General features: G+C 43.0%; 1 protein-coding gene across 1 annotated transcript in view; it reads right to left on the reverse strand.

The window, feature by feature from the left end:
• The window catches only part of IL18RAP (interleukin 18 receptor accessory protein), a 644,980-nt gene that overhangs the window by 248,557 nt on the left and 373,153 nt on the right, over nt 1-23,270 (reverse strand). The window contains exon 7 of the mRNA XM_069636930.1: nt 23,018-23,141. Coding sequence (XP_069493031.1) covers nt 23,018-23,141 — 124 coding nt within the window. The remainder of the gene's footprint in view (nt 1-23,017; nt 23,142-23,270) is intronic.

Genomic DNA, 23,270 nt, shown 5'->3' on the forward strand with positions numbered 1-23,270 from the left:
AAAAAATAGCGAACTCCTGATGAATTGCTCTATTGGGTCGTTGGACCTCTGACTGGATTATGTCCGCTTCATTCTCTGATAGTACCTATGATCTTTGCATCATTTTAGGGTGTTTGAAAGAGACCACCCTTGCCATTGGGTTTGTGTGCTTCACATTGGTGTTAACCATTTATTCATCTGTATTGATTTGCTGAGGAATGTATAAAGTCTGTGTGGCTTGTTCGTACATTAATGGAGTTGTTGAGTTTTTAGTTAAAATGACACAACTACTCTGTGGCTTTGCAGGATCTTTAGGGTAGTTTCTCGACTTCTTTGCCATAATGTAGCCTTCCATAAATATCAATTTATAATGCATCATCCCCATTAATGTAGTATGATCCTTCAGTGTGTTGTTTATAGATTCATAGAGTTTTGTGAAGGGCGTCAAGGCGGTAGTTAGTGAGGACATCATTGTTAGCAAGTCTGGTTTATTTTTTTTCTTGTCGATGGATGGATTTGTTCTGCTCATTTATTTTTCTCTACTGTGATTACATTGGAGGAGTCCAGACTTGAGGTTTACAAGGAGGTTGGGTTCTCAAGGTCCTGCAAGAGGCCTCTTTGGCAGGTGTACTGGTCCTGGTGCGGACTGGAGAAGACATTTCTCCCAGCTTTTAACCATTTCTGGTTTGTTGCTGGGGCCTCTGAGTCCCCTCCTCATTTGTCTTTCTCTCTGGAAGGGTCTTGTCACTTGAGGCCTTAGTTTTATGATGATTCTCGAGATCATGATCCAGATTTGCACCTGTTCATTTTCTGCGGAGATCTGATATAATTTTTCTCATCACTGAGGGAGCCAGCACAAATGCCTCCATCTTTTCGTTCGTGATTTTGTTATGCCTTCAAGGGTCCTCTTCATATAAAGGCAGAACCGACAAAGTAACAAGTGGTTGTTTACCCAATGATCTGTACTGAGACCGTAGTTCCCCATTCGCAGACACCGTCGTTGAGAGCTGCGCTGTGGGCATCAGAACCCTCAAGCATTTCAGCATCTGAAAGTTCTCCCGAAACAACAGCATCCAAGTTTGTTTTTGAAAGGAAAAATGTTGACAGATTAGCACCTGATCTGATTCCCTTTGATTTGTTTTTGTGGTATATTCTCAATGGGTTCAATGTTGTTGGTGCTTCCCTGGTGTTCGAGTTAAAATATCTGTAAGGGGGGGTGAAGAGTCTTTCATTTTTTAGATTTTACATCTGGTCATTTTTAGGTTGTGATGCTGACAGGATATGGACATTCTTTTTATGAGTTTCCCTGTCCTTTCCTGAGCAACATTTGTGCTGATTGTTAAGTTTCCAGCTCTGATGATGACAATGGAGAGCCCAAGGTGAGTGAGGAATCCGCAGGCTTCCTCTCCTTTGTTAAACAAGCACCTCATCCTGGGCTTCCTAAATCCTTGTCATGAGTTATGTTGGTCATAGCCATGTTGGGCACATGATGTTTAGGAGTGATTAACGAGGCATCCTTAGTGGTTACCATAACCGAACAAGGGAAGCTATGCACCTGGGATCCTGTTGAGATCAATGACTGTGTAGGGGTTGTTATCGTCATGATCTCACAGGATTCCGGCAAAGCAACTAGTTCTGTACCTGTAATTTGGGGGTTTGTCTTTAGCTGATCAAGCTGTTTGGGCTACCTCACCCACTGCAACAGGCCTCCAAGTTTATTTAGTGACTTGTACGTGGAAGTCCAGTGAGCCTGCCGAGGTATCCTTTAGTGGGCTTCGAGGACCGTCTTTATGACAATCTTTGTGTTGTTCCACAGAGGATCTAAATACAAACGGAGCAACAGATAGTGGAATGTTCTCAGGTACAGTAACCCTCTGATTAGGAGACTCTGATTCATTACCGAGTTACAAGGAAATCGTTCCAGCCCCAGTGGCCGAGGCTGTCGGGAAAACTCTGCACAAAGATTGTATTGTTGAAAAAGACGATGATCGCTGTAGTGAACAGAGGTTGGGGTGAAAGAAGCAGGGAAATGTTTAGAATAGTGGTGTTATTTGCTTGCTTACCCGGTGAAGTCATTGCCACAACTTTAAGCAGGGTGCAGCTCAGAGAAGGCGTTATTCCTTGTGTAAGATGAAGCTTGGGAATGTCGGTGTCTTTCCAGATTTTGGCACTTCTGAGGGTGTAAGCCTCCTCCATAGCGCCACACCTCCATGCGTGAAATGCGCTGACTGCAATACAACTCTTGCAACTCCTTCTCTGCTCCACTGGAGCTTCAGATTTTGAGTTGTACTCTGCCTCCAAAGGTGTAGAAAGGGAAATAATACCAAAAAGAAGGGTAGAGCGCTGCACTGCGCTGACTGCAATACAACTCTTTGCAACTCCTGGTTTACCCCTCATCTTAAAGAGCTAAGACTCCAGAAAAGGAAATTGCAATCCATTTGGCGTCACTCCCCCTCAGAGGAAAACAAACTGTAGCTGACCCAGTTAGCGAATAAATACAAGAAAGAAATAATCAGTACCAAAAAAATGTGTTCATGAAAGAATCTCCAAAGCTAGCTCTAATACCAAAGAGCTTTTGTAATCCTCTGGGAACTTGAATCCCCGTACCCTCTTTTAGATAACGCACCTAAGGACAAACAATGGTGCACGAGCATCCAGAATGCCATATCCAGTTATCCCTCCAAACTAGAATTGCCAAGAAAAAAGCCTCACTGCCTCCCACCGAGCCACATGTCCCCACTCCTGCCGAAGGCCCTAGCTTGCTTACACCTTTAACCTTCACTAAAGTCTCCATCCCGGAAACAGAGAAAATCCTCCTATCTCTAAAGCCTTCCAACTTTCAAGGTGACAACTGCCCTGCCCAAGTAGTCAAAGACACAGAGAGAGATCTAGCGCCATTTATATCAAAATTAATTAATGCTGCATTCAAAACAAAACACTGTCCCTAAAAGCCTAAAAGAGTCTTGGCTTCTACCACTCCTCAAGAAACAGACTCTTTACCCATCCATCCCTACCAACTACAGACCCATCAATATGGTACCCTTCCTCCTTAAAATAATTGACACAGTAGTATACCTGCAGATCCAGGACTACCTTGAAGCCAACCACTTCCTAGGCTCCCGCCAATTCAGTTTCAGACCACAACATGGTACCGAAATGGCGTCAATTGACCTAACGACACAAATAGGTGTGCTGAAGAACAAAGGCAAAACTGCCATGCTACACCTCCTTGACCTCTCTGCGGCCTTCAACTTGGTTGACCACACAGTCCTGTGCAAACACTTAGCTTTGGCGGCCCACTTCTCAAGCGACGCAATAGCCTGGGTCCAGTCCTTTTTAGATAACAGAACAATGAGAGTCTTTTCACCACTAGCGTCAGCTGACCCGATTCAAACCATGTGTGGTGTCCCACAATGATCCTGTGTCTTGCCCACTATGTATAATATATTTACCAAGCCCCTATTTGATAAATTGGACAGACTAGGTGTCATCTAAACCAATAATGCAGATGACACCCAGATCCTCATTCCCCTTTCGGGCAATTTTGATAAGGATATGGCCTTGGTAAATGAAATATACACCCTCATTCAGGCATGGATGGCATCCCATGGCCTCTGCCTGAATGACGATAAAACAGAGATCCTGATCCTTGGATCCAAAGCCAATCTAAATAAACTAAGCCCTAACTATGCCTCATTTAACATAGACAGTAACATAATCAAAGCCGTACATGAGGTAAAAACACTAGGAATTTACCTGGATTCCACCTTGCCACTAAGGAAACAGGTTAATTCCCTGGCTTCCTCTACTGCCTACACAGGAAAACCTATCAGAGCTTGCCGACCCTATCTAACAGAAGCTAGCTTCAGCACCCTTGCCTTGCCAATGCTCTAATGCTCTCATACCATCAAAACTAGATTATTGCAATGCCCTGTATCTAGGAGCCAACAGATATATCCTCAACAAACTACAAATGCTTCAAAACAATGCCTTTAGAAATGCCCTTAATCTAACCAACAGAGAACATATCTCTAACATCAGAAGAGACCACGATTGGCTAAAAATAAGCAATAGGATTCTACATAAAACCGTTTCACTTTCATCTTTCAGCAGCCTTTGATTTGGTCGACCACCAAATCCTCTGTCACCATCTCAAAATTGCCGCCCACTTCTCGGACGCAGCTACTTCCTGGATTAGCTCATTCCTTGCTAACAGAACCATGAGGGTTTTCTCTCCACTAGCAGCGGCTGACCCATCCTACGTCCCTTGTGGAGTCCCTCAAGGATCTTGTGTATCTCCCACACTTTATAAAGTGTTTACTAAACCACTCTTTGATATCCTTGGTTATCTGGGTGTCTCATACACTAATTATGCGGATGACACCCAGATACTCATCCCTATCACTGGTGATTTTGTAACTGACTCAAAATCTCTTAATTCAGTCTACACAGTCATCCAGGCCTGGATGGCTAATCATGGGCTCTGCCTTAACGACGAAAAAACAGAGTTAATCATCCTGGGCTCCCAAACTAAACTCTCGAAACTCGACGCCAACTACAAATCCTTCACTATTGATGGGAATGACGTCAAAGTGGCCAATTTCACCAAAACTCTAGGAATTTACCTCGACTCCACCCTGTCCCTCACTCGACAAACTAATGCAGTTGTCTCTGCATCTTCCTACACTTGTAAATTGATTACAGCCTGCAGGCCATTCCTGACTCCGGACAATTGCCTGACACTTGCTAGAACCCTCATCCTATCGAAAATTGACTTTTGTAACGCCCTCTACCTTGGAACCAGCCAAAGAAACCTGGACAAACTCCAGATCACGCAAAACAACGCCATAAGGCCAGCACTCAACATACCTAGACGGAATCACATCTCCACTACTAGACGCAACATTCAGTGGTTACCTATCTCTCACCGCATTTCACTCAAATCACTTGTGCTTACCCACAAGGCACAGAACAACACAGCTCCTGCCTACCTAGTATCACGCTTCTCTCAACAGACAGCCACCAGACCACTGAGATCCACCCAGGTTCACACACTGGACATCCCCAGCTTCAAACTACGCTCTGCTGGAAGGTCGAGTTTCCCAGTCCTTGCTGCCAAGCTCTGGAACTCACTTCACAATGCCCTAAGGAACATTCCGCACTGACACGACTTTAAAGCCAAAACTAAACTTTGGTTACTGGAACAAGATACCTCAGCCTCCATCCCTGCATCCATCTGCTGCTAGGGCTGTTTTCTGCATGGCTGACTGCACCTTGTGACTCCTGCACTCATATTTGCCTAACGTGTATAGGTTCGCCACCCTGGCGATTCTGTTGTAACGTAAACTGACTTGTTGTAAATATATCCTGTAACTTGTAACTGCACACAGCTTGTACCTTCTCCTGTAACCAGGTACCTCTACATTGTTGTTACTATCACTGTTACTATCACCTGTAACTGTATACTGTATCACCCCCTCTGTAACCCGTAACTTCCCTTCTGTAACCTGTAACTTCCCCTAAACATGCGCCCGCAAGCCACTGGGCAAGGCGCGCAATACAAATAAAAAAATACAAATACAAATACTCACCTTCAAATGCCTCAATAATGCAGCTACCCCTTATCTCAAAAAAAGAATCACCAGAAATACCTTGACTCCCCCGTCTAGAGCAGCCAACTCCCACTGTCTAAAGATAACTAGGTTTAAACTAACCAAATCTGGAGGAGGTAGCTTCCCAGTTAAAGCTGCACAACACTGGAATGCACTAACTCTGCGCCTTAGAACTGATCAGTCCTATCTCAGCTTCTGACACAACTCACTAAACTTGTTGCAATCCAATGACATATAACTGGCCTCCTATGTACCGACCAGTACGTCTAACCATTTATGTACTTCTCCCATTGCACCACCTTGACTTGAATCTATGTAACCCAATGTATCATTAATGCAACCTACCTGTATCTGTCCTGTTTTTTTTTTTTGCACTGTATCGATGCCTGTTGTAACTAAGTCTAAAGTTTTCTTATCTGCTGCGCCTGGTTACCTACGGGTTTGGTGTGCATTACCAAATAAACAAACAAACAAACAAACTCCCGCTTGGAGCTTCAGTTTTTGAGTTGTACTCTGCCTCCAAAGGTGTAGAAAGGGAAAGAATACCAAAAAGCAGGGTAGATACAACTCTTGCAACTCTCTCCCACATTCACCTTCTTTCATCTTCATGCAGACAATCCTTGACTTTGTCAGGTCTGACAGTTCGACTGGCAGCACCAGATTATATCCCCGCTATTTGCAGGTGGTGCCTAAAAACACTACTTGGCAACTCAGGCCTCAGCACTTCAAGGGCTTCACAACCACATCTTGGGAATTTTACACAACCGCACTTAAACTTCCAGTTCAGATACTTCCTTCCAAGGTACAATAAACAGCGGTCAATTAAAGACGGGCTGTTACCACAAGATGTCTTATCTTCCCTCTGTCGTGATTAGCTTTTCATTTGACACAGTGTCAACCTCATGGAAGCACATTAAGCATCAAACCCATCATAACTTCACAATTTGCTAGTTTACTGCTTCATAACTTCACAATTTGCTAGTTTACTGCACCCCTTTCCTATTCCTGCTTCTCCCTACTCTCACTTAGACCCTTTTTCCTTTCTCGTTCCTCCACAAACTACCATGTGGTCAGAGTCATAATACATACATTTCTCGAACAAGGAACGAGCAGTGTAAGATCATTATGGTGCTGATAGGAGCACTATAAAAGAGTTATAAAGTAATGTATAAGATTCAGCTACTGTGTCTTGAATATTTCTGAGGGGTTCCTGTGACTGTCCCTCTAAACCCATGCTGGGACTCTTTAGTTACATATTTTCACTTACTTATCTGACACTTGTTAGGTATAATGCCCCTGTGGCTTTGTTCTATTTCGCTGTTCCTTAAAAGTGTACTCATGTCACAATTAGGGAGAAAAAGGCTAGACATAAAAAAATGACCCGATAATGAAAACATCCGAAATGGTCTCCTCTGAATTTATCTGGGATTCTCCAGTCAGCTATACACATAGATGTAATAGCAGTTGATGGAGAAGTGGTCTCTTTATTACCCTCATCAAAGCTCCCATTTCACAAATACTGTCAAAAATCCAAATTAAATCATAGAGGCAGCATGATTTGTATGCCGTTAAGTGAATGTAATACGAATTACGATCATTACATTTTATTGTGATTAAACAAAGAGAAACATTGCAACATTGGAGAAAGGCCACGTTTAGTTTATATAGTCGTTTTTTTAAATTGACCTTTGGCAGGCAAATGCAAGCTCCAGATGCTGTATCACAGAAGAGGTTGGGCAAAACAGGCAGTTGCCAATCTTCAGCTGAGGAACAGAAATGTATGATATATAGGCAACAACATTTATTAAGATAAGAGTAGTAGAGAATTGAGAGAGGAGTGAAAGGAGGAGAGAAACGAAAAGGAGTTGACAGAGAGTGTCAAATAATTCAAAAAATGGGATCATGAACAGAGAAAGAGCATAAATGTAGGCTGCACAGGGAGGTTGAGAACATAAGACCTATGAGACATCAGCTGTGCACAACACGCCCTTCTGCGCTTTAATCTGCCCCTGCGCACAAACTGTTGCTTGTTTAGCACCTTTGTGCTTGGAGTCCACGTGGAGCACCTTGACTCTGTGTGTGATCCCCTGGCCTCGTAAACTCATTCCTTTGTTGCTATAATAAGATGGCTGCTGCATTTTAACGCTCTACAATCACCATCTAACAATTGTTTACCAGGTTGCTGAGCGACTGTCTGTGTCACGTTGACTATTTATCCAATAAAAGACTGGAAGCCGGACCCACGATGAAGGCCCTCAGATAAAGGCCCTCTCCCAAGGCTGTCGGAGCCAGGCGGACCAGTAGACCTTCGCATACACTCTACCTTCTGATGATTGAACTGTCTTCTGCGACCCCCCTATTTACAAGACCCAACACTGCAGGCTCCCGCTTGCACCCGAGACTCCTGCTGACCGCATACCTCATGGTAAGAGTCCCTTTATGCCACTCACATTATGCCCCTCTTTAACCATCAGTGTACCCTCACATCAGCCCCTACAGTGTCTCTCAACTGGAGACTACCACCTCCGAGACCACACGTTCCAGAGCTCCTCTCTGCGGCATCGCCCATCCCCAAATAGAGTGCACACTCGCCCCACCTGTGCCTCCAAACTTACCATAGATATCCCACTGGTATAGCTGCTGCACAAACTAGCAATCTACACGAGGCACCGCTACCTCCTGCCTGCCTGACCGAAAAATTGATACCTGTAATAATTCCACTGCAGTTAAGGAGTTTTATTTGCATTGCCGCTGTACGAAATAGCTTACAAACATACTGCGATTTACAGTCAGGGTGAACGCCTTTGCTTAGTCTTATGCATTTTTTGTGAAGTATCCATGCATGCTACCATCGTTAGGCATATACGTTTTGTTTCTCTAAATTACATCTGATACGATAGTTGCCAGCACTTAGCTACTTGCTTCACATACTGTGTGGGTACTACAAAAGATAGCTCTCCAGTGTGATATGTACTGCCTGTTGCTGTTGATTTAGAACACTATGTAATCACAGTTCAGGAATATTTACAAATTGTGTCCTAACACACATTGTCCCTTATTGTCCTAAGCTATCTCCCAAACAGTTTAAAAGTACCCCTAACCATACAGCCTCAGCATAGCAGTGTTTGTCCTTCGCTGCTGCCAATACCCTGGTACTCAATCAATGTGCACATCCAACTACCAAGAACAACTAGCCATGCCTATGCATAGTGCCAGCCCTCTACACAATTGGTCTCCATTCTACAACCTCACTGTGACTATACTGAGCCTCCTGCAAGCAATAGCCTTTAGCCCTTGCAAGATGGAGCATAATACTTGCATGATAACAGACCTTGCCTCTCCCACCAACAAGAACAGTATCTCATTATCCATGTTGGCTGCCCTACCTCGCCACGATACTATAACGCATAAACAGTTCTTGCCTCCATTGACCCCTCAACCTTATCATGCCTCCACAACAGCGAATTACACCATCACTCTCTCACCAGCCCTATGATCCTACGCTATGCCTCTAGACCTACGCTGAATCAAACCTGCACCCTAGCCATCAGAAATCTTAGATTAGGATCTAGACTGAAATTACACTACCAACCTCAATCCCCCACCACTAAACGCTCAATCAAGACCAAAACCACAACTACTAAAACATTGAAGCTCGATAAGACTACTACAAACCTTATCTTACCCCCTTCCACAAAGACGTTAACTGGCCTGAATAAGACTAGTAACAATAATATTCCAATTAAAGAAGCACTAATCAATGCCAGATCATTGATAGCACATGCCCTAGATGTGACTGAATTTATTGCATGCTGCAGCAGGCCCCTAGCCATCCCAGATAATTACATGATTACTAGACTTGACATAGAAACCTCCAAAGGTAACGGCATTGCCGTCATCAGTAAGACTGCCCTTGGACTGACAGCCCTACCCCACCACCCACTCCCATCTGCCGAACTCCTCTCTTTAAAACTCCCTCTCTCAGCCTCTCGCACCTTGAAGAGTCATCTGGCCTATAGACCACCTGGACCTATATCCTCATTTGAAGATGATATGTTTCAACTCCTTGCGATTGACACTAAACCTACCTCTCAAATCTGACTACTGGGCGACCTCAATCTTGACTTCCTCGACACCAATGACATCACTGCCACTACCTTAGCTAGCTCTATCTCTGAACTAGGATTCTCCCACTGCATCACCAAACCTACGCATAACAAAGGCACAATCCTTGATTGGATTGCCAACCTTAATTGCGAAACCAACTTCATCTCCAACTCACCATGCGCTTGGACAGACCATCACTCGATACTGTTAACCATACAATCCAGCATGCAACCTAGCAGATCCAAAGCCATAGCTCTTCCATCTCTAACAAGAAACAACAAAAACATAACATTAAACAACATACTTCCTCACATACAACCTATGCTAAATCATACAAACACTGAAATGGACCCAGCCACCTTCGTAACCTTTAAAATTAGATGATCCACAGAGCCATTGATGCCATTGCTCCCGAAAAACTAAGGAAAGCTAAGCCTCAGGCACACCTTAACAAATGGTTCACCCCTAGCCTTAAAATCCTATGTGATAATAAAAGAAAGGCCAACACTGACTGGAAAAGTCAGCCTTCAAACTCTAACAGAGACACCTTCCTAAAAACTGCTAAGGAATACAAGCTAGCCATTCTACAAACTAAAAGTGAATCCTTCAACAACAGAATAAACAACGCCAAATCTGGCACCAAATAATTATTCAAAATTCTCCAAGAGTTGGAATCACCCATCCATCCTATTGATACTTGCACCAAAGACAAGACTTGGTGCTCCAAAATACAAGCAGACCTACTAGACAAAATGTCATTGCTACAGACTAAAATAGAAATGAAAAAACTTAACAGTAGTTCTGGCACAAACCCTCCTAAGTCTCAAAGCCCAACAGGAACACACAGCATCCCTTTCAAATTCTCGCCTCTATCCACACAAGAAGTGGAAAACATAATCCTTGGCTTCAAACCATCTTGTTGCCAAGGTGACAAATGCCCTGCGACTATCATTATAGAGGCCGCGAAAGACCTGGAACCTGCCATCTCATTCTTCATAAACTTCACTTTTGAAACCAGTATGGTCCCTACCAACCTAAAAGATTCCTGGGTCCTTCCAATCTTGAAAAAGCCTAACCTAGACACGGATATCCCTACTAACTGCAGGCCTATCACCACAGTGCCATTCCTATTGACAATTATGGACATGGCAGCCGACCTGCAAATACAGGCTCACCTTGAAACAAATAACCTCCTTGGCCTCAGACAATCTGGGTTCAGACCTAGACATGGCACGGAAACCGCATCAATTGACCTTAAAATGCAGATTGATGACCAAAAGGATTAAGGCAACATAACTCTCCTCTTGCTGCTAGACTGCGTTTGACCTTGTCAGCCACAAAGTCCTATGTAACCATCTCATTCCTCAGCCCATTTCTCAGAGAAAGCCACTTTCTGGATACAATCATTTCTATACAAAAGAACAATGAGAGTCTTCTCTTCAACAGCTGTGGCAGACCCAGCACCAGAAACATGTGGAGTACCACAAGAGTCCTGTGTGTCGCCAACAAGCCACTGTTTGAAGACCTGGATTGTCTGGGTGTCACCTACAGCAATTATGCAGATGACACCCAGGTTCTCATCTTGATCTCTGCCAACCATGATGACTCTACATTACTGAACAAAATCTACCTCATCATTTAGGCGTGGATGTCCACACATGGCCTCTGCCTCAATGATGAGAAAACTGACCAGCTCCAAAGCCAACCTAAACAAACTAGACACTTCCTTTAACTCATTCACCATGGACGGCATAATCATCCCAGTTACCAAAAACGTCAAGACACTTGGCGTCTATCTTGACTCCACCCTAACCTTGACAAAACAAGTGAATGCTACAGCCTCAGCTACAGCGTACTCTTGTAAACTAATAAACTTGTGCAGACCCTTCCTCTCACCAGCAAGTTGCTCCACACTAGCGAGGGCACTGATATTATCCAAACTGGATTACTGTAACATGCTCTACCTATGCACAAGCAAATTTTAATTAAACAAGCTACAGGTCCTTCAAAACAACGCCCTCAAAGTGGCCTTCAACATGCCTTGATCTCATCATATCTTTGAAACCCAACGTAACACCGGCAGGCTATCAATCACAAACAGAATCTTGCTTAAAACCCAACTGTTTATCTTACCATTGTATCACCTAGCAACTACTGTATTTTATTGATGTAAACTGATTATATGTTCCCTACCTTTACTGTATATATTACTGCTGTTTATTCCTATGTATGTACCTAGTCACTGTAACTTGTAACTCTGCACTAATGTAACTGAAACAATGCACCCAGATGCCTGAGGGCTAGGTGCGCTATACAAATAAAATACATACAAATGCAAAATACAAATAAGGAACGGCTATGAGTATGGCTAAGTAAGGGAATGCCTGACCGTATTTGCATTTAAATACAATATACAGGAAATGGAATAGGAGACGAGTTTCAAAAGACAACCAGACATTGGAGAGTATTGCATTGGAAATGGAGGCGCATGGAGGGAGTAAGAATAAGGGATAGATTGAAAAATTGTAGGTAGAGTGCAGAGGAGTAAGATGGTAGGTGGGAAGACCAGTAAGCAGAGACAAGCAATAGTCAAGTCTTGAATGGACAAGAGAAGATATGAACAGTTGAGTAGTGTGGCATGATAGTTGCATGCGGACCTTGCAAATATTGAAAAGTTTAAAGGAAAAGACCTGGGGGTGTATTAAAAGGAGAGGTATTTCCTACACATTTAAAATTCAGACCAGACATATTTCAGAGTAATTGGTTTGCCTAGTTAGATGGCACCCCCATACTGAACTCTCACTGGAGGTGTTTACATATTCTGATTATATTGAGCTTTGCAGAAAGTAAGACTAGATCTGCAATACCCACATGCACATCTGTTCTATGCAGCTTAAGCTCTTTTGTTGCAATCCTCAGAGACAAGGTTCTGACCCCTTCCAAACTCTTCTTCTTATTGGTCTTCCAGGAAGTGTAACAAAGCAACCTAACACTGCATGGGAAAACCACGTGACACCCACAAGGAAAACATACAGATTTCTGAAGCAGGGTTTACACACGCTGTGCTTTTTCCTAAACGGAAATAGTTTGGGCTGCTTCAATAATACTAGTCGCTGCATTAGAGGGGATCTCTGTGCCACCACTGCGCTTTAGTGTAGTTTAGTTTCTTTATTTATACTGCACGCCGAACCCTGGTGGAACCCTGGGGTAAGTGTGGGCTTCTGCAACAGCAAATAGTGTGGATGTTCGCTTCACAGTGGCACTGTTGCGTAGAAGCAATCTGTACAGCAGAGAGGTCGGTGCACTATGAAAGGGGGTTTATCAGTATCACAGCTCCAATTAAAAGTCCCCTGGTGTGTCCACATCAAATCTCCTTCTGTAATACATAAGTTTGCATCCTGCAAGGAAAGCCATTCTTAGTTTGTAAATGGGCTGCATTAACCTCAGTCGGTTTGCAGCATTAAGAATGGCTAGATAGACTGTAGTAGTATTTCCCTATATAGTCTGCATGTTGCTCAAGGGATTGCACAATAACTGCAGCATGTGCTGAGCCTAAAGAGTTCCGCACCATAGAGGACCACAAGGAAGACCCCCGCCCCACAGCACAGATGGTGATTTTCTTGGCTCCAAGGCAATAGCAGGGGAGGGGATGTAAAGATCACTAGGATCTCACAAGAGAGTCGTGACTGTATTACTATTGTTAATGCTCTTAGTTTGCAGGGCATCCTCATTTAAGGGGGTTGAGTTAATGGTTTAGACAGCTCCTGACTGCCATCTGAATGTTAGGCATTGGCTATTGTTGAACAATTGTGTGTTGTTGCAGCCATCTGGTTCATGTTCACATAACTGTACAAGGGTACAGACCTAAATATAATCCTGAAAGGATAACTATTTTTACCCCTGATTTTTATGGCATTTTACCATCCAATTCAAAGGATGTCTGTTTTTAACTTGCATACTCCTAATTTGATGGATGACTGTTGCCTTTGACGACTGCATTGGCTTTACTAAATTAGAGGCTCTCATTACAGCGAGTTTGTTAAAGTGCTCTTCCTATCTTTGTTGACTGTTTACCATCTGGCAGTTATTATATTTACATGCTGCCCGTCCTGATTGGCATGGTAGTAATCTGGTGGTAATTATGAAAAGTTGTGGTTTATGTTTGTTTCTGGTAACTTTGTTCAGGCTGACACCACTGTGTCTTCATCACTTGCTCTTTTATAGCGCCCTTTGTATAGATTCGAGTCTGACCTATTGCATGTTCCAGATTCACAGTTGAATTTATATGTGGGTGTATTGTTCAATATTGTGTTGTTGGCTGATTTGTATCCCCACTAGAACAACTCTGAGGATATATTGCATCTCCACTTGACGTAACACACTGGCTGGTCTTGTGCTCCTGCGGTATGTTCCTACCGCCACTCCTCGCCAAGGTTTCTAGAAATCCTTTAGTAAAGTGTGAGCTCTCTTTGCGCTTGACTGGTCTGACCACTTTGCAATCCATGTATCTTTCTAGATGTATGTTTCATGACACTTTACTGAAGAACCTTCTCTAATTTGGGTCTCAGATCTTTCAAAACAGGTGTGAGCTACTTAATCTGACACATACATCACTCCACTGACATATGAACAGTAGTGTATTGCTTGTGATGATGCAGTTTGGAGTTTGCCCTTTGCATAGCACCATTATTGGCAGCTTGCAGGGGGTGGACAATGCCATGCACATTTTGATGTTGGATGTATTGCTCGCTTGTGCTTCTCGATATTTCCTCTGCATTTGACAGTCCTGGCCTTGAGGCAATGATTAACATTTTAGCATGTTTGGTTGTTTATGTCTCTTGAGTAGAACATCTTTCTTTATTAAAGAATGTGCACAATATGTGCAGGTGGTATCCAACATGTCAGACTCCCTCCTCATGCAGAGTGGAGTTTCTCAGGATTCGATTCTCATTGCTGCACTTTTTTACCATCTACATGAAGCAACTAGACCAGGTCAATGTGTAGGGCCTCTCAATATACCAGTATGTAGAAGGGCCACATCTCCATTATAAATTGTCATATTTTCAATACATTCCTCGCATAGTGGTTTGCCTCACTGCCACCACGGACTGTCAGTGATTTCACCAAAATGCAACCCCACAAAACAGAGTGTATGTTGGTCTCCACTTCGTCCACATGTCCTCCTGGTCAGACTTGACTATCTTGCCTGTTTACTCTTGGTAGCTCTGCTACCTTGAGGTTATCTATACAACATTTGTGCTATATTCTTGATTCAAATCATAAATACAAGTCTGAATTCCCTCATTCTACTAGATCTTGCCGTTTTCAAATATCCCTTCTCAAAAAGAACAAAGGACTTATTTATCTCTCATATATGTTTACACCCATCCAAGCTTTCATGTTGTCCATGCTAAATGTAGGATATCCCATGCTTCCGAGTTTGCAAAGATTCTCTCTGGCACCATTACAATTGTTTCTCCTTTCTGTGGTTGTGTAGATCACCTGTTTACATACATCTGAACATATTACAACCACTGTCATCTCACTTCAGTGACACTCATTTCATATGCACACTTTTCTTAAGATCTGCTGCACTGCCCACATGTAAATTTACCTGGGCCTAACCAGCATATTTTACCTGTCGGTTTGGGGATATCAGACAGTAAAGGAATATTTGGAGTGTCTGAGTTACTAATGGTTGCAATGTCGGTATTCTTTTTCATAAGCTGCCCTCTGCTTTGAATTTCAAAACTTCTTAAAAGCCGACTGTTTTTCCTACAGCCTACTGATATCTTTATCTATTGCTTTTAAACTTGCATTATATTCACTTTGTTATATTCTGGTTTGTTTGGGGATATTGTTTAACTGGTAAAATTCCTTTCTGCTCTTCAGTGCTCTTTGCCCTTCTTGAGTAGGTTGTACCTGGGAGTAGGTCTAAACCAACAGACAATGAATACACCCCCATCTATTACCAGGGACATCAATTGACCAAAATGCCTCTGAGAGGAGAAGTGAACTCAGACACCCAATGACATTTCTATGATGCCATATCACATTTTACCATGATGAAATAACATCATATGACAATTAACCCTGACGCAATCACTTGAAGAGAATGACGTGTGAAAACAGGAATATAAGCTTAATTTCAGAAAATATCAAACTGGTACTAAAACAGACAACACTTTTGTAGAAACCAACCACATTTTAACTAGGGTGCTGCCTTGATATGTCATAAAGGGGGGCATGTTATTGTGGGGTTAGACCCAGTAAAACCAACGTAGGCCAGGGGCACTGCCATGCATATGCCTCTACAGCCTCATGTTGCCAGTGTGACAAATTGGATCCTGATCCGCAGGGGTACAAAGATGATTAAGGGTAAAATGGCTTGCTCAACCATCACACTTCCACAAACCAAGACCCAACACAATCACGAAGGTAAAACAGATAGAATTAAGAGATATAACTCCTTCATCTTCTCTTGTAACTTGGGCCGAGGGAAGGCTATGCTCTTAAGAGTGGTGGAAAGGTGAACCAGTAGTGTCACAAACAACACAGTCCAAAATAAATGGAATGTCCATTGAAGGTTCTATACAAATATATAAACTTTAATTAAACACACCACCACGAAGGAAGAACAGAGAAGATGTGACACACTGAGGAAAGTAGCACTCTGAGCATGGTTCCAGGGGTGGAAAGAAAGTTACAAGCCACAACATTTATATGGTGTTGTTGATCATGACCTATCCAGTCTCTAGGGACCATGTGGACCAATAGAGCAGTTCAGAGTCAACAGTGTCTTGACTCAGTTCTTGGTGCATTGAAGGAGTCAGACACTCTGTCCAACATTGATGTGAGAGGATCAAGCTCATTTCAAGTACGTTGGATTGTTTGAGACCAAGCAACAAATGGGCATTGAGTAGGCGCGAATGCGGTCACTTGGTGCAGTAGCATGCAAGGATGGAGGTCGGACAGTTCTAGGATCACTTCGCAGCTGGGCCAGGTGAGTCGGCTTTAGTCACTAAGAGGGGTCGATGAGTGATGGTCTAGCGGTTAGAGTCATTGGGCGATGGTCTTCGAAGTGGTGACCTTAGGGGCATCAATGTGCAGGCCGTTGAGGTGGCTGCTCAAGGGCTAGCTGGGTTTGGATGTGCTTGTAACCTCTGGTCAGAGTCGGTGTGTGACTCACCAGTGATTCAGATTGGGTCCCGACATTGAGCAGTTGATTCAGGCCTAGCAGGAGACAAGCTCAACTAGGGCATGATGCAGTGTTGAGCTACTTTGAAGTGCAGGCAACAGTTTGAAATGGAGGACTAGCACAGAATTCCGCACCAGCACCTTCCCTCTCATTCAAGGTACGATGAACACAGAGTGTCTCAGTGTGTCTCGAGGACAGGATAGTACTATTCAGGGTCTGCTCTCCCAGCTCAGGAGATTCTCGTACAGAGTGGTAGGTCCTGGTCCACAGCAAAGATCACTTCCTACTTGCCCTGGGAGTGGGTAGGAGTCTGATATTCCTTCTGCCTTCAACTCTCATTCTTCACCTCAGGCTACGTGCTTACGAACAAATGTGTGTGTCTTGAAAGGATCCAAGAGGATCTGGGAGAATCTTCTGAAGGTGTGGGAGATCCCTTCTTTTAAGCGCACAAGTCCTCAAGTGATTGGCCTAAAGATGGCCTGCCTTAGCAGTCTAATCTCCGCTCTTGCATCGAGTGGACGTTGGCCTTCTGATGTCACACCCAAAGTGCTTTCTGCAGAGGAAGTGGAGAGGACAGGAAAAGGAAAGAGAGATAGAGAGAAACAAGATGCTGGAAGTCTCTTTCCAGCACACTCTAATCTCACCCCTTTCCTTCTTGCTAAGGACAAAGGCCTTTGGAGATGCAGTACCCTGGTGTGAATCTACTCCTTTTGAATGGGTGTGCTCCTTTGATGCCCAGGCCCAGGACAGCTGCCTGCTGTGTGGCTGTCTGAGGCAGAGGGTGTTACCTATCCTCACAAATAGATCAAAGAAGAGGCACAGACCCCCAGGTCCCTGCCTTGTCATGGAGTTGAAGAAAAGTGGAATTTGGTTATTAGATTAGTCCTCTGGAGATGGAATTACCTGGTTCATTTTAAGTGTTAATACAAATAAAAAAATCTAGGATGTTGCACCCTTGCCAGATGGCAATTCCTTACATCCATTTACAGTCATCTTATTCATTTTTATAGCTGCACATGTCAGGTGGTTTCGTAATACAGTATGCCAAATGTAGCCTTTTGTTGAGGTTACTGCATCTTTGGTCTGTTTCAGCCCTACTTCGTCGGTACAGACAAAATATATTGGTAACAGTTGCTTCTACCATATGCCAAATGCATCCGTAAATGTCCAGTAGTGCCACCCAATGAACATAAGTGCCTCAAACACCGTGTACGGTCACCATTTGCAATTCTACCATAATTTTGAAGTCCAACCTCAATGGCTACAATAATGACATTCAGTGCTTTTTTATGCATGGTATAAGATACCATATGTGCAGCGTCATATGTAATTGATTACATCATGTGCCAAACTCAACTGCAATTGATTCATTAACATCACATAGTTAGTTGCATGCATGGTATCTCTACCATGGGTGATATGCAGTCTGAAATGCACCAGAAAATGACAGTGAGTACTGCATGCAAATGGTATGTCACTGCATAAATGTGCAACCACATGCCAGTTGCTGTGTCCTTTGCCAACAAAATGTCACTTAGTTCCTTGTATGCGTGGCATCTTTACCATTGGTGGCCTGCAGCATGTGGCTAAACAGATTTCTTGGCCAATGCCTCCCATCACAATTGACCATACTGTGTAAGGCTGATGGGAGATTTAAAATCAGGAGGGGCACAGACAGCATCAACAAAGTCTGCATAACATTAACCCAGTCTCATTCAGCTTCAGACATGCCAGTATAAAAAAAGATTCACACATAATTCAAGGAAGCAAAGAAACACTTTTTAAAAGAACACTAATTTAAAACTATAACATTATTCTCAGTCTATGCTTGGATTTATAATGGTAACATTTAGTAATCTAATCTAACAATATAATAAAAAGGCCAGACGTGTGTTTGTCCCTGTATGTTTGTCCGATGCAGTCATAGCTTCCCCTGTTGTCACCACTAGAGGAAGCTGTTGCCTTAGTATACATGGAGAAAATGCAAATTTGCATAGTTTCCCCTGTTGTCACGGCTAGAGGGAGTTGTTGCCTTAGGATATACTCTGACATTGCTCAACATTATGTATTTGATTCCAAAACCCATAAGTGGAATCCAAGACAAAGAGGAGCTGATACAACAATGTTAATCTTTCATCGGATTCTGAGAGACTTTGTTTGAGGTTACTACTCCTCCACGTAAAAGGAGCAAAATCCATTAGGGACCTATGGACTGTAAATGGACAAGAATGCCACACATTCAAAGAAGCTGCCCAAAAAGTTCCCTTTTACACAACAAAGCTACCTGGGATCTTACATTAACGAATCAACATCTCAATAAATGCCCAAAGAAATTAGGCAACTGTTTTCGTATTTGTGCATCTTTGCTGACCACGCTAAGGTGCCACAACTGTTTGAAAAATACAAACAGGATCTTTAGGAATATTATTTATGTCATGAAGGCCAAATGGATGATTGTGAAAGTTGTAAAGAATTTGCAATAAGGGACATTCATGATGTTCGCACTGTAAATGGTAAACGATGTGAAGATTCTGGACTCCCAATCCATCAAACCTCCTTCTAGACATGCAATTCAACTATGTTTCTGACTTGGAAGCCCAAATCAGAGCACAAATTCAAGACACACTCAACATCGAACAGAAAGCGGCCTTTCATGCTGTACTGTTCACTATTGGTAATGAACATTTACCACACATACGTTTTTTTCAATGATAGCTTTGGCCCATTTACACAGACTTGTACACTAGTTTCTAATAATGCATTACTTACATAGCAATTTCTCCAACGCACTTTACATAAAACACTCTTATATAAAAGTTAATGTTACCCGGCAATGAATTGAATGTTAATTTGTCAACCTCAGAACAATAAACGTTTGAGTAGACTGTGCTAAGGTTCAATCCTGCGGCTTGCAGAACACACATAGATCACAGCAGTGAGCATTTAACCTGCTGAGCTATCTTCCAGCTATAACTCCTTAACTGTGCATTCCAAGGCCTTTAGTACTGCACTGGCTTTGAGGGGTTGCCGTTTTTAGTCACCTAACACATTTAGTTACAGTGCTTATAAGCAGGAGAAATATGTCATGGTTCAATAGTAAACCTGATAATAATAGTGTTATATTTGGTTTAAATATGGACTGAAAGTAACAGGTGGGGGTTTTGGGTAGATATCTTTATAAATGTTCCTTTTTAACTGCAAAATTAATTAAACAACATGGCTTATTGCAATTGAATATTTTAGCAGGTCAAAAGCTCAACTCTGACATGAGCCTGCCTACACTTTTCAAGTTTATATTTCAACAGGGCTGAATCAGCCCTTCATCCTTCTGAATTTAATAAATGAAGTACTATTGCATTTTGTAATAAAAAATACCTATTTTACAGCACTTACAAGAAGAAGGAGTCAGGGGCAGACATGAAGAGGTATACATAAAATGATAATAAAATAACTATTTTAACTGCACAATTATAGACTTCAGAAACATAAAACAATCAAATTAACTCTAATTAAGAAACTCTGGGTCTGTGGCATCCAGTCTTCCTGGCCTTCATAGAGAAACGATAATCTCCAGCTGCACCTTTTCAAATAAAGCACATTAGAGAAAGCTAAACTTCACTTCACTGGGTCATTTTCGACATTAAAACGGGCTCTAAGAACCATCTTTATTTTTGTTTGCACGCTGCCACTGCACTCCTTGACCAGGGGTCACAGAGACAGTGCTAGAGGTCACAGGGGAGTTGCTAAGGGTCACGGATATAGACCCTGTTTACATTCAATCTGAGTATGCTAACATTGACAGATGTTTTAAATCTACCCTATTCATACTAACATGTCACCACCAGCCACTACTTGCAGCTACATACAAAAACTACAAGGATCTTTGAAGGTTGCAACCCATGCCATGATTCAAATGTTCTGTGTCACACTATACTTTCTCAACTTTGATATCAGTCTTGCATGCTTCTGGACAAAGTAAGACACTTGACTGCTTTTTGCTAGAGGTGGGAACCGATGAGGCACAAAAATGTCTCGGAAGGATAGCTCAGGGGCAACGTGCGTGCCTTGGAAGCAAGACGACACGGAGCAACACAGGTTCGATCCCTGGGTCTGCGCGTAGAATTAAGCATGTTATGAAGAACCTATCATATCATAACGTGAGATTTTGGGGTGGGGGGGCAGGGACTTAGTGAAAAGAAAGAATCTGGAGATATATATTTGAGATGTATCTAGGTCCTCTCATGCCAGTCCTCCTGTTCATTCTCGGAAAGTGTCAATTTCTTCAGCTTTAAATGATTTTATTTATTTATTTATATAGTGCACCTAGCCCTCTGGCATCTGGGCACATCTGCTAGTGCAGACATTGCTTTGCTGATACATTTTAGTGTCTGGACAGGTACCTTTCTGAGATGAATGACCTTTATTCAGGTACATACTATAGACAGTACAGATAGAGCTACTCTAGGATATTTCTTCTGATTGCATTTAGGCTTTGAAGCCAATTGAGCAAGGAAATGCCAGGGATTTGAGGCCTGATAAGACTGGCAAAGGGCACTTCAGCCTAATCATTGCTCTGTCCCTGGGGTGCATTTGATTAACAGTAGCTTGTGCAAATAAAAACAAACATTGCAATGCCACAGTTTGAGCTTTTGTGTGGGCATGGGAAAGACACTTGCCAGGCACTCCTGTAGTGGTATCACCTGGCTATTGATTGTAGCAGGTGCAAAAGGGTGCAAGTAGCTGGGCATCTAATAGCAGTACCTGGCAAATGCCTAATACTTATACACAAGCCAAAACTGTTGGATTTGCCCATTTCTATTTTTAACAGGACTTCACTGAAGGACACGGATAGTGCCTACAAATCGAGTGGCTGGAGGCAGACTTGGCTAATACATTTGTATTACACCAGTAGCACGTTTACAACTCCAATGAAGTAATCAACTCTCAGAGGCCAGTTTTGAGAACACACTAGCAGGCATTTAGTACAAGGTGTGATGGTAAGGCCTGAGTAAAACGAGCTTAAAGCGTTCCCATGAGGAGGTATTTTGGGCTCGGAGGGCAGCAACTTGGAGGAATGGCCATAGGGATTAGCATGGCCATGCACAGTCAGTGGGTGCGCAAATAATCAAACAACACATACAGCTTTGTGTCCCTCCTCATATGTCATTTCTCCCTACCTGTACACTAATGCAATAGTTTCGGTGGGTTGGTGGTGCTAAACGCCACCTAATAGCCCAAACTAAAAAAGAAGCTGATGTTTCCCACAGGAACTGGGTTTCTATGGCAACACACACAATTACACACACACACAGACACGAAAGACAGCAATGCTGGCGTCAGCTTGGTGGGGGCAGCACACAGCAAGAGGTGGGCAGAGTTTCATGGTAAGGAGGGAGTGTAGAGCCCTCGACGGAGAATGAGGCAAAGGCCAGAGGGCCTTATGTGTCAGGCAGCGCCCCAGAAGCTGGGGAGCAAGAGGGAAGATTAAACACATAGGGGAGGTGAGCCGATGGTAGCAGGGAAAGCCACAGGCACCACCCTGTGGGAGAGAGTGGATCCCCACAAGAGGCTTTTTGGCCGTTGAGTAAAGGTGAGCTAGAGGATGCGGTAAACACTAGGGGAAGAAGATTGGCAGAGGACAGTCATCGTTAGAGGCAGGGCGTAGACAGCACAGACATGTCCACTTGGCCAAGCTAGTCATAAAAGAGAATTGCAAGTGGGCATTGTGCAATAGTTCCTGGAATTCACTCAGAATCGTCGCTCCTAATTGTCGAAGCAAGGCAGCGCATTCGCAGGACGGTGCTAATGTCCAAATAAGTACAGGTACAGTTCAACATCAGCAATACCCATCTTCTACTCACACTATACCGGGACATTTTCCAACTGAGCTATTAATCATCTTGCAAATTCAGTGTTTTATTTCTATTTATCATGTGTCCCACGAAAATGTTTTTTTATACTTCAGCTACAAGTCTGTACATTCAGAAGCATGGCACACTTAACTCCCAACCCAAACCTACACCACAAGCAACACCCTGCTCAACAAAACTGTATGTAACATAAGCTGGCTCAGTGGCCCCAGCCTGGACAATGCACCCATTAGTAATTTTAAAAGCCTCACCGTATACTTTCCTGCTCAAGTTTTTCAACTGCGGATCCCAGGCTGCTCTTAAACCATGTCACTTGAGCACTTAGGTTCCTTTCAAAACCAAAAGCAACTTTACACTTTAGCTGGAATGGTTTTCCTGTATTGGAGAAAACGTTAGACATTACATTACGGCATTGACTTCCACTGGACACATCAATTTAGTCCAAAACACAAGCAACACCTAAAGTTTCCATGCTTAGTATGTAGTTGCTACTCTATGTCAAGA

Source organism: Ambystoma mexicanum, chromosome 7p (genome assembly GCF_040938575.1).
Source record: "Ambystoma mexicanum isolate Mex_15411 chromosome 7p, UKY_AmexF1_1, whole genome shotgun sequence".
Classification (NCBI taxonomy): Eukaryota; Metazoa; Chordata; class Amphibia; order Caudata; family Ambystomatidae; genus Ambystoma; species Ambystoma mexicanum.